General features: G+C 44.7%; 1 protein-coding gene across 1 annotated transcript in view; it reads right to left on the bottom strand.

Annotated features, from left to right (window-relative positions):
• LOC138473264 (pancreatic triacylglycerol lipase-like) overlaps positions 1-12,692 on the bottom strand; it is a 393,166-nt gene that overhangs the window by 192,465 nt on the left and 188,009 nt on the right. The window contains exons 6-7 of the mRNA XM_069611903.1: positions 10,922-11,041; positions 10,714-10,833 (exon numbers count right to left, since the gene is read on the bottom strand). Of these exons, the coding sequence (XP_069468004.1) occupies positions 10,714-10,833; positions 10,922-11,041 (240 nt within the window). The remainder of the gene's footprint in view (positions 1-10,713; positions 10,834-10,921; positions 11,042-12,692) is intronic.

Genomic DNA, 12,692 nt, shown 5'->3' with positions numbered 1-12,692 from the left:
TTGAGACTCTAACCCGGGATATAGGTCGGTAGTAGAGAAACTCCCAGAAGCCCCCTTGTTTTTGCATATGAAGTAGCTTGGGGTTTTCACCCTAAATTACTAGGGTAATCCAGACGTGGAACCCTTGTTCACTATTCTTAGATAGGCACAGCTCCACCTCACTGACGAGGCCCAACCAGGCCAATACACGTGTCTGGGGTTGCTCTTGGTACTCTTGTTCAGAAGAGAATTGTCAGGCATTTCGGTGCTGGACTGCCCATGGGCAGGACAAAGACTGATATGTAGTGGACATTTCTCTTCAGTGAAAGGATGGTGAGCTAAAGACTCTGGTTGAGACTCTAACCCGGGATATAGGTTGGTAGTAGAGAAACTCCCAGAACCCCCCTTGTTTTTGTCCCTTCTCCCTTTCCATGGCAACCAATGCAAAAACTAAGAAAAAAAACCAAAGAAAATGACCACCATGGAAAGGGAGAAGGGACTAAATGTAGTCCCTTCTCCCTTTCCATTGCGGCCACTCGCGGAAGGAACCTCGGGGCTGCGGCGGTGAGCGAAGCCCTGTCGGGCAGGTAAGGACCCAGCGAGGGTGTTAGGAAAGATTGAATGGGGTACCCTGTGGGAGACTGCACCAGCCTTGTCCTCTTGGCAATAGTTAACCCAACCTTTGATATAAGCATGTACTACAAAAGTTGGTAAAGTGACTGAGCAGACAGGCTTATCTCAAGAGTGGTATGAGCTGTAGGGTTATATCATAGAGATTCACAATGACAGGCATTCAAATAAACACTTACTCTCAAGGTTTCTTGATTAAACAATTATTTATTAATTTAAGAGTCAGTTGTATAAGCCTTCTTTAGAAGGGAGAAAATATAGGTAACACCAAAATGTACTTCATAATACACACTCTCAGTTTCTTTAAATCAGTAGATACCCATTTGGGATGGCACATAGACACCTCTAACACCCTGGGGTAACTTAAATAACTAGGACACTGTGGACGTTGATATATCACGAGCAAATTTAGAGCAATACTGAGTTTGGTGTCAAAAGGAAAAGATGAGGGAATGGAAGAATGGTTAACAAATATTCTTAAGCAGGTAAGTACTTTTGAACCCCCCCAATGCAAAGTACATGTAACCCTTTCCCAGCTACACAAGTTATAGAATGTGTGACTTTTTTTGAGGCATAGTTAAAGCACAAAGTCAGAGGTAAGAAGAGTCTTTTTAGGGACTCAGGACAGTCACTGTTAATTGAGCAAAAGTCATGCACAATGTTTTAGACGTCTTTGTAGAAAATGGAATCACTGTTGGGCCACAAGCTGGGAGGCTTGTGAGGGCAAAGCTGCAAGCAACCCTGCAAAGCCAACCAACACACGTCTTAATTGAGAGCTCACAAGGCTACATAACATACATAACAAGAGGTAAGTACCCCTGAGTTTACAGTACCTTAGGTCTTAACAAATTGGTTCCAGCAAGCTTCTGTTCCAGTTGTAGTATGTCAGATCCTGGATTTAAGGTCGGCATCAGCAATGGGCAAACTTCAGATCAGTGGCACTTCACGGTTTCAGCTTCTCACAAAGAGCACAACCGCAGTTCTTGGATACTTTAGGGACTTTCCTCGCATCTGGGGTCCAGCACTCTGTTGAGGTGGCTCAGGCCTGGTCAGTCCTGCTTCATGGGAGTCCGGAGGATCTTCCTGTAGCTCTGGTCCGACTTAAAGACGAGACATTCGATTCTGGTGTTCCTCTCCCTGGCAATTGGTTCCTGTAGCAGCAGTGGAAGTACAGCCAGCTCTGAGAGGATGTCCAGATGAGTTTGTCTTGGGGTTGATTGGTCCCACCAACCCAACGGGAGAAGTCGTCCTTTGCAGGGCTTGTCTAGTCGAGGTGAATTCAGAGCTTCAGCACTACCGCAGGGCTTCACCGGGCAAACCAACGGTCCAGGAGTATTAGCAGGCGTCTCTTCCAAGTTCTTCTTCGGATTCCTTTGTCCAGTGGTCGACTCTGCCTTCCAAGCAGAAGACCTTGCAGGTTTCTCCCATTCATTCGCAGCCTAGCTGTCACTCACACAGCAGGGTGGCTGTCCTCGAAGGACAGCCAGCCAGCCAATCGCCTTTGGGTGCATTCCTGTAACCAAGGGGATTGAGCACAGGGAGTTTCGGGCACATCCTTCACTTCCTGCCCTGCCAGACTGGCTGGAGGCCGCGGCAGGCTTCAGCAGTGAAACCCGCCAAAGACAAAATTAACAAAGAGACCAAACCTGGTTTGGCACGCAGAGTAAATCTCGAGGAAGACCTTTACCAACAAGAAATGGCAAAAAAAGAAGACCGGGGCAATTTTGACAAAATATGCACCCATGGGTGCTTTACTACAGCTGCAATTGCAGCCCTCGGTAGAAACACACAATGGTAGGAAAAAGTAAACCACTGCCACCAGCCATTAATTGTAGAAAGGGTAACATAAAAATGTTACATTAGGAACTAGACACATGGTATATTAAGTAACACCTCCAGCACCCTAGTGTAAGATAGTGTCTAGAAGGTTACAAATGTAAGTAAAGTCAATTTCACTTCACTGCTCTTGGAAACAGTAGTTTATCCAAGAGAAGGTATTTAAACCTTTGGGAAATCTGAAAGACTTCCCTGTGCCGCTGCACTGAAGGTGCTGTGTGTCACAATGTAAAATGATGATGCCTATAGAGTTTGTCAGACTCCAAAAGCAAAAGAAACACAGTGTTCAAATTAAAGAAAAATACCTGAGAGAGTGGGATAAAGATCTCACTCTCTCCAGGATAAAAATGAAAACGTCCTAAAGTCCAGCAAACGAGCTGGGGCACTCAAAGGTAGAAGGGAATTAGCACATTTCTGAGAATTTGCCCTCGTTTGAAACAAGATGATTGTCCCTCGCCGGGTACTAATGGCTAGTATACGAGTTCTGTTTCAGCATTCCAATGTCTTTCCTTTGTCATTCCATGCAGAAGGGATGTGGCCTAGCAGTTTGGGATGGACTGCCCCTTTGGGGGTGGGACTAAACCTGATTTGCATATGGTCTTCCCCCTTTCTGTGATGGCTTGGCAGGTGAAGAATGATGGTCTGGAGGATTGTCGAAAGCAATTGCCAGAGTTTTAAGATTAATTTTCAATCTTCCAGCCATCACCTGTTTTGCTGAGTTAAAAGGCAAATATATATAAAGGGCGCCTGGCGGAGTCCTGATATGCCCTGGTACTTGTATATAAAATGCTAGAATTCAGGATGAGAGATCCAAATGCAGCTATCTTGTAGAGACACTGTTTTATTTATATCTCCAACCAATTGTTTGCACAGATGATAAAATTAAATATTTAAATGACTTTCGATAAGCACAAACGTAGTGTGGACAGAGTTTTTTTATAACAGGAAATACAGATGTGTATCTACCTCTCTAATATCGAGGTGAAATTTCCAAAGTGATGCACAAGTATAATTTACAGATATGTGGGGAAAAGATTCAACAAGATGCTACCCAGGACTGTAGTAGGTCCGGGGTTATTGAACAAAACGGTGTACACACCACTATCTACAAAAACATATACAACGGGGTTTTAACAGTTGTGTCACAAAACATCGACACTGAAGTGTTTCGGCCATCTAGGGCAGGAGAGGAGCCCGAAGTGGTGGTGGCCTTCATCAGGATGAACACTTGAGCGTGGTACTGTCCATTAGTGTGATCTGTGGGGGAGAGGGATAGTTGTCAGGACCACTAGGGAGTTTATTTACATTTTAAACATTACTAAATATTGGCTAGTGGGTGCCTAAATACACAAAGCAGTGTATTGGATGGACAGCTTACCGTCCCGCTGGAGTTGCAGCGGGGGCGCTGTGCTTGAGGGTCCTTAATTATTTGCAGGACTGTGAAGTACCCATTGTACTGGGTTACTGGGACCTAGTCAGAAGTGTTCGGGTCCCGCAGGCTGGAAGATCAAGCCTTGTGATTCTAGGAACTGTGGGAGGGAAGGTTAAAAAACCGTCAGTCCCAACCACGACCTAGATGATAATGGCGACACATGGTTTGAAGTATAGCCATAGTAAGAGCACACTGGTCTTAGAGGATCATGGTGAATGGTACTGTGTAGTCGTGGCCGCGATAAGCTGTCAGAATTTGCCAACACAACAATGGTTGTTGGATACCAGAGTGCAACAACTTCAGTTTGGGGGCAGTGCTGCCGGAGAACATTCAGGAGAGATACACGAAAAAAGCATGTCAGTGAGTATGTAGGCGTGACACCCAAAGTGATCGCTATGTCTATGCGAGGCAGAGTGCGGGCTCCTGGCCGGCATGGTGCTAGATGCTGTGCTCCAAGGAATACTACGCCCGTGAGTAGTTCCTGCAGTGGCATCTCACTGTTGGTATAGAGTGGGGAGGACCTTGCGGTCGGTGAGGTGCCTCTGGTGGTGGTGCCTCCTTGGCTGGGACAAACGTGGGTGTCTGTGGATAAAAGAACTTACCGGAGCGAATAAATCGGCTGTTCTCCTTGTGGCAATGGTTGCTGTGGTTCCCTTGACGCTGCAGTAATTTACGCACACCCACGGTGCCGAGATAAGCCAATGGGTGTGCGCGTGGAGTGACGTGTCACTGACTGGGAGAGAGGTACGTGTCCTCTCATTGGTTCCGCACTATCCAATGGTGGACAATGTGAGGTCCAAGAAAGAAGTGCGTAAGGCGAAAGTGAAAGACATACGTATCTGCTTGGTTTGAGAAGTAACCAATCATGGATGGTCACGGTGGTGGATGCCTCTGTGACGTACGTGAGGTGAAAAAATGCAAGCTGATGATAAGGCTATTTGCTCAAACCACGGCTGGGCCGTGTGTTAAAGGATCCTATGGAACAGAATTTTCTGGAGCGAGATAGCATGATCAACTAAGCAGTTTTACATTGTATGATACATCGACACTACGTAGGAGAAAACATTGGATAATAGATAATAGGAGCAGCTTATCTCTGGATGCTCCCAAAGATGGTTCATGTTGCATGGTGGCTAGCATGTTGCAGATAGCATGATCAACTAAGCAGCTGTACATTGTGTGATACAGCCACACTACGTAGGAGAAAACATTGGATAATACATAGTCGGAGCAGCTAATCTCCGGGTGCTCCCAAGAATGGTTCATGATGCATGGTGGCTAGCATGTTGCAGGTGCACAGCTAGAGTTCAAGTGTATCGTGTGTTTTGGCACAAAATAGAATGAAGCAAAAAAACATGGCATGACAGTTGATGAAAACAGTATATCACAGTTGCTAGAGTGTCACGTGTCATGCTAAATGCCTGTTGCGAGTGTATGTTGGTGGGGGTTAGAGCACCAGGTGCAAAGCTAACTGTGATGTGGGTCTAACACTGTGGTGATTGCTCCCAGAAGTGTTTCCACTCTATGGTGATGTTCAAGCCGGTTTTCACTGTGTCCAGTCAGTGGATCCATTTCTGTTCTAGTCTGGTGAGTGCCAGATTGATGTCTGCTCCCCGTTTTTGTTGTTGTTGTATGACGGTCCAAGTGAATTGCTCGTGGGTATGTCCTTTTTTTCCGGAGTGTTCGACCAAGGGTTTGTCTTGTATTGAGTTTTTGATACATGATCTGTGTTGGTTGATCCTCTGCTTAATGGGTCTGATAGTCTTCCCGATGTAGATGAGGTCACATGGACATTTGATCACATAAATGACATGTTTGCTCTCACAATTTGTGTGATTTTTTTCATTGTCCAGTGGAAATCTTTGTATGTGAAGGTCTTGCTGGTCTTCGTGTAACGGCAAGCCACACATTTGCCACAGCTATAGTGTCCAACCACTGGGGGTAGGTTCCATAACGTGGGTTGTGTTCTAGCTGGTTCTAGGAAAGTATGAACCAAAGTGTCTCTGAGGTTCTTGTTTTTCCTGAATAAGAAGAGTGTTTTTTTAGCTAGAGTTCCTTTGTTCTTAATCAAGTGCCAATGTTTGTTGATAGTTGTCTTTATGAGGTTACTGACAGGGTTAAATTTGGTCACACAGACAGTCCTGTCTATAGAGTACTTAATTCTTTCTGTAAGGCAAATGGTGCGGTCAATGTTGGCTGCTCTTTTTCGGGCCGTTTTAATGGCTCTCTTGGGGTACCCCCTTTCCTCCAAACGTGTCTGTAATTGTTTGACATGATGTTCGAATTTTTCCTTTTCTGTACAGTTCCTACGTATGCGGAGGAACTGTCCGTATGACAGATTATATTTCAATCCTTGGGGGTGGTAACTGGAGAAATGAAGAAGGCTATTTCTGTCTGTCGATTTTCTGAAGAGTTCTGTTTTGAGTGAATTCCCAGAGCGTTATATGTGTAGGTCCAGGAAGTTCACCGCTTGGCAATCCCACTCCATGGTGAAATTTATGTGAGTGTTTCGTAGGTTCAACCAGTGGTGGAACGCAAAAAGAAGGTCCTGGCTGCCTTGCCAAATCAGGAGAACATCATCGATGTATCTGCGCCATAGTTTGATATGGTCCTTGTAGGGATTGTCATTGTGGTATGCATGGTCCTCCTCGTATTGGGCCATGTATAAGTTGGCTACGTCTGGTGCAAATGTGGCACCCATACTGACGCCTTTTATTTGTTGGTAAATCTGGTGTTCAAAAAGGAAGACATTTTCTGCCATGGCTAGGCGAATACATTTGAGGATGAAATTGGTCTGGGTTGAGGTAGTGTCAGTTCTTTTGTTAAGACAGCTGGCCAGTGCTTCTAGTCCCTCCTGTTGAGGAATCGAGGTCTAGAGTGCCTCCACGTCCATGGTAACCAGGACCGAGTCGTAGGTGAGGTCTACGGTCTGCAAAACTTTGATCGTGTCTGTACTGTCTTTGATGTAAGACTTCATCTTTCCAATGAAGTGTTTCATAAAATGGTCGGTGTAGAGTGAATGTGGTTCTAGTAGTGAGTCACGAACTGAAACAATCAGTCGACCAGGTGGTTTTGTAGCGTGTTTGTGGATTTTCGGTAGGATGTAGAAGGCCGGTGTCCTCGGGTGGGTTTTGTTTAGTAAGTGGCGTTCATCTTCGCATATCCAACCTTCGTCTTCCGCATGTCTGGTGAGGCTGAGGATCTCTTCTTACAATCTTGGGGTGGGATCTCTATTCAATTTTTTATACGAGGTGGTGTCTGCCAGAAGTCGCAGGCATTCCTTGTTGTAGTCTGTGGTGTTCATACATACAATACCTCCGCCTTTGTCAGCCAGTTTTATAGTTATGGATCGGCCCAGATTGAGGTCACAGAGGGATTTTCTTTCTTCCTTACTAAGGGTTTCTTGATAGAAGTTTTTCCGCGCTAGACCAGCGCTGATGGTGGTGGCGACTATTTTCTCAAATGTGTCGAACTCTCCAGGGATGGTATGTGGGGGAGGCACGAAATTGGACTTGGGTTTAAGTCCTGATGTGTTGTCTAGTATTCTCTCCAACTGCTGTGGGTTTGAATGTTCAGAGTTCTGTCTTTCTGGGAGGTATACCTCGAAAAAGTACTTCAGTCTGAGTGTTCGAAAGAATCTTCTTAGTTCTGCTTCTGTTTTGAAAGGGTCTGCTTTCGTTGCAGGAATGAAAGAAAAACCTCTTTTCAACTGTTCTTAGTCGTTCAACATTCTTGATGATAGGTTGAAAATCGGGATTGCTGTCATGGTTGGTTGGAATACCACTGTCTCGTCCGCATGTACTGACCAGTCTGTTGCGGTCTCCTCTTCTGTCTGCCCCGTTGCCCTCCCCTCTGAAAAAAAGGATGTTGTGGAGGTCCTGTGGTTCTGCTGCCACTGGGGGGACTTGGGATGCTGCCACTGATGATCCGGAGCTTCCAGCGAAATTAACGATGCAGTTGCATCTGTTAAGTTGTGCTGTTGTTGTTGCTGTAGGTCGCTGTAATAGGTGTCCTTGAGGTATGGGGACGTTTTTTCCTCTGCGTAATTAGCAAGATCATTTCTGAATTTCTGCACCTTTCTGTTCACAGTGATCTGTTTAAATTTGGCAACCTCTTCTTCTAGTTTCTCTAGCTTCTTTTTGGCTTCTGCGATGGTTTTATCATTGACACATTTTTCTTCCAGTGTGGCTAAACCTTCTCCCTGTTTCTTATATTGCTCTTGCGCTGTGTCAATGATGAGGATGATCCAGTCCCTGCTGCACTTGTTTCCAACTCCACTGAAGTTGGTTTTGAACTTGGGGTTATCTGTGAATACTCAGGGGATATTTTTGACTTGTAGTCCTTCCGGTATGATGCCGGCTTTTAGATATTCAAGCATGAAGGTACCATGCATCTCCATGCGGATCAGTTTTTTCCTTTTCTGCTGGATAGTGTCTAAATCATCTTTATTCGCACCCTGTGCGATGGCCCCACCTTCGGCTCCTAAGGCTGATGTGGTGCCTAGTAACCTTTGAAAGTACGCATCTGTGTATGACACAATGTTTACTTTTTCCATAGTACTTGGTGTAAAAGTATGGGGGTTTATTTCATACTCTTAATGCTAGATAGCCCTACAACCACGGGTGGTGCTATGTCAAATATATATAAAGGGCGCCCGATGGAGTCCTGATATGCCCAGGAGGGTACTTGTATATAAAATGCTAGAAATCAGGATGAGAGTTAAGAGTAAGTTAAGTGGCAGACAGGAGCAGCAACTTCCTCAGCAACACCAAGAAATTTCAGGGCGCATTCCCCCTATACAGCACTATTTTTTATCCTTGCAAAGCCCAATTGGCTCTACGTAGAAGCTGCTGCTCAAACTGTTGAGAGGCTTCTAAACTGTGTGCCAATACTGTGTTTTCTCACAAGCACTGACTGAGGGGTGAGCCATCCAGGTCGCCATGCAGAGGTGGGGGTGAGCTGAGGACCAGAAGTGTAAAACCTTGTATGCATGACAGACCATAAGCTATTATTGGAAAAAGCCATAAAAGGAAGTCACCATAGACTGATGACATGCTCAGACATATCCAAACCCCAGCAGACACATTTAGATAGAAGTTTGTAAGAGGAGACCACAACACCTGCTCCAACACCCAAGGAGGAGAATAGACACACAACCCACATTAATCAACCCATCAGCATTAGAACACCTACAGAGCTCACTAGAATAGAACGGCGAGTGCATCGCACCTACTAAAACCCAACCCACAACACTCACTCCATCAGAATTAAAACACTTACAGAGCGCATTAGAACAGCACAGGGAGCGCCTCACACAAACCTAAAACCCTGGCAGGCGTAACCCCTTCGCCCATCCTGATGAGATTGGGAGGATTGGCGAGCGCCACACTAGGACAGAGTTCTGAATGTTAGCATGTTAAACTTCATACAACCCACTAACATTTCTGCACTTATCTCACTCAAAAATCTTGCATAACCATCTCGCGCACAACAACCCGCATGCACTTCACAACACCGCAACAACACATAAGCCGCACAAAGAGCACCCGAGGACTGACATTGATCCGATACTCGCACCAAAGCTCAACACCCGGTGTATACCGAGTTGAAGCTGCCAACAGAACACCACTCCTCTCTCTATCCTACTCCCGCTACACCTACTAACCCATCCCACCTTCTCGTTTGCAGATCCGCAGAGCGCAGGGGACCAACTCCATTGGTGACAGTGCGCGGTACAAATACCTTTAACATTTAACATGTATGTATGTATGTATATATATATTTGTTAATGCATGCAAGAGGTTCTCTGTGCATGTGTGACTGTGTCACATGTATGTATAAGTGTAAGCATGGAATGTGTACACAGGTGGTTGAGTAGATGGACGAGGTCTGAATTTGGGATGCAAGAGAAAATGGGGAAGAGACATACCACTATATGTACATGGGCAGGGTGTGGAAATATAGAGAGGAGGGCAACTATAGCTGTGGTGGGAGGGGATTTCTACACTGTTAGCACAGGGTGTGTGGATGTATTCAGTGGAATGGCATGTTTTACTGACATTATGGCAGTGCCAACATTATGAGCATTCCTATTTGGGCATTCTGACCCACATTGGTGTTTTCTTTGACTTTGCATCTATATTGGCATTATTAGGCAGAGGCAACACGATGAGTATTCGTTTATGGGCATTCTTTCCTTCATTAGTGCAGCCAGAATTGACATGACAGTGGCATCATTATTTTGCTGCCATTATGGGCAAAGCCAGCATGATGAGTATATACGTCCGTTGCTATATTGGCCTACATTGGTGCAGCCAGTATGGGCATTGTTTCCTTCAGTAATATGGTGTTTGTTACTTGCATTATGGGAAAAGGCACAGGAGTGCGTTCTTATGGTAGGGTACTGGCACATATTGGCAGACTGCATGGACATGATTTCTTATTATGGGCTAAGGAAACAAGGAAACATGAGTATGTTCTCAAGTGGGAATATGGGAAATATTTTGAAAGTCAGCATGAACATGTATGGACACTGCCAGCATGAACATGTTTTTTACACTGGCAGGGGAGTGTCATATATTGTGGGCAAAGTCATCATGAAAATGCATTGTAAAAAGCTCATGTGCACTATTGCTGACTTGGTAGCTATTGGATGTTTTCATGTGTTTTACAGAACTGAATGTAAACTGTTTGGATTTTCACCTATTTTTTCACAGATAGTGTGCTGTAAAAACACACAACAGTATTCAAAAAATGCTTTTAAAGAGCATCATCATGACAACACAATGCCCATAGAGAGCAAAGCTGCCCCTCTAGCATCAGTTGACATATATTACCTTGCCAGATGCCATCGATATCAATAATGGTAGAGATAATGTTCTTGTTACATCCCGGCATGTGCACCCCTCCATTGGGGAAGAAATCAAGATGGCCGACTAGCTGGCTCGTTCCCAAACCTGTAATATCACCAGTCATGATGAGTGAGGAAACGCAAAAGAGCTGATACACACATTGTTAACGTTCTTAACCAGCATCAACACTTACCTAGATTGGGAATCATTGGGCCAGAGTCAGTGTGGATAACATCAACCAAGACAGCATCTGAGGGATCTAATCGGACCTCCGGTGGAGTCCCTTGGAAGTAGGGCTCGGCGGGATCCAAACCTGGATGATGGAGAGCATATTCCATATGAGAACAGACATGTGCACCCACATCTGGTAACTGAAAAGCACAGTTTTATTTTGATCACTTATATATCTATCAGCTGGCTGCCAGGCCCACACTTCCTCAGATCCAGCATAGCACCCTGCTATCGAGTTCCTTTACTGAATTGTGCGTGCAGTCGTCGAGCATTGCGCAATTCCTTGAGTCTCTCCATTCAATACTGCTCCTGAGTTACAGCACCCACAAACTGTTGAAACCAATGTTCTTTAATTAAATTGATAAGTATTTTGTCCTTGAATGGTTGTATTGGTTTTCCATGTCTAACCCTCCCTAGGACCACACAATGGGCAATGACTGGCTGGTGGCAGGATCAGAAGAACGTGCCTGATGCCATGGGGCTAGTGAAGGGTAGCCAACCTGTGAGCCTCAAGAGGTTATGGCCTACAACTCCCATCAGCCCCAGCTTCCATGGTCTGGGGTGAGTGACTATAGCACTAGTGGGTCATAACATCTAGAGGGTTACTAATTGGCCCTCCCAGGGCTGAGAGCTCTATTCTCATCAGCTGAGCATACTGGGGACCAGAGATGTGTTTCAATAGGAGCGGCTGTTCCACTCATTAGGGGTATTCCCCACATTCTTGGAGGCTGTGCATCTCTGGGTGGTGCCAGGTGCTTCATGATTCATTTCCCCATCACACAGATGCCATCTCGTTCCTATCCCTGTGCAGCTAAGTCCATCTCGCTAATGTATGCACGCCTGCGCTGAGCTGAAGATAGTCATGCAGTTGGATTACCGCCCCGCCTATCGGATGAAAACCATGCCTGGCCCTTTCACTTCCACTTCATCATCAGTCTGTTATTCATTAAAAGCTATTTTCAACCGGCATATACCATGTTTATGGGGATCATAAGCTTCTTACCACATGGATAAGATAAATGTTATACAAAAAGATGTACTAACAGGTGTCTAAACCCAAAAGGTATGATGACAGAGGGTGTATCTAATACCCAAACATTCATACATGCATGTTAAAACTTTCTTTATTAAACATATAGATAATGACACTCATAAAATAATCACATTACATAAAACTCCATAAGAACATATAAAACATATATCTCACAGAACACAAGAAGTACTAACAATGTGGGTTGATTCTTCTTATAACTGGATCAACAAAGTGTGATACTTCACACTGGAGCTGTTCTCCGTTTCATTGGGAATGCTATTATTGTTTTCTAAACCCAACTTTCGCAAATTTCTGTCCCTAGAACACAGACAAATGTAGGACATTCATGAGGGGTATAAAGTTGCTTGTCTTTTTAATGGTGATAAAGTCTTCTTTCCTATCACTTCTTCTCTGCAAAGTGTGTTCAGTAATGCAAACCCTGTGGGTTAAAGACACTCTATAAATTTACCTATTATGACTTAGATCTTATCATTATACCTTAATAAAGAGGCCCCCGATCCACCTAGGGGGGAAGATATGTTTCTCTCTTACATACCTTATAGAATGTGGGGAGAATTTCCACAATCTGTGATGCACCGACAAATGATGATTGTAGGGACGATTTCCTTTTCATGGGGAATATCACTCCACCTTTTCTTCTAGTCTATAATAAACAAAAGACTATCTTGAGGTTGTTGTA

The sequence above is a fragment of the Ambystoma mexicanum genome, chromosome 8 (assembly GCF_040938575.1).
Source record: "Ambystoma mexicanum isolate Mex_15411 chromosome 8, UKY_AmexF1_1, whole genome shotgun sequence".
Classification (NCBI taxonomy): domain Eukaryota; kingdom Metazoa; phylum Chordata; class Amphibia; order Caudata; family Ambystomatidae; genus Ambystoma; species Ambystoma mexicanum.
Note: the sequence above shows the minus strand (reverse complement) of the source record. Positions and strands in the feature narration are given on the sequence as shown.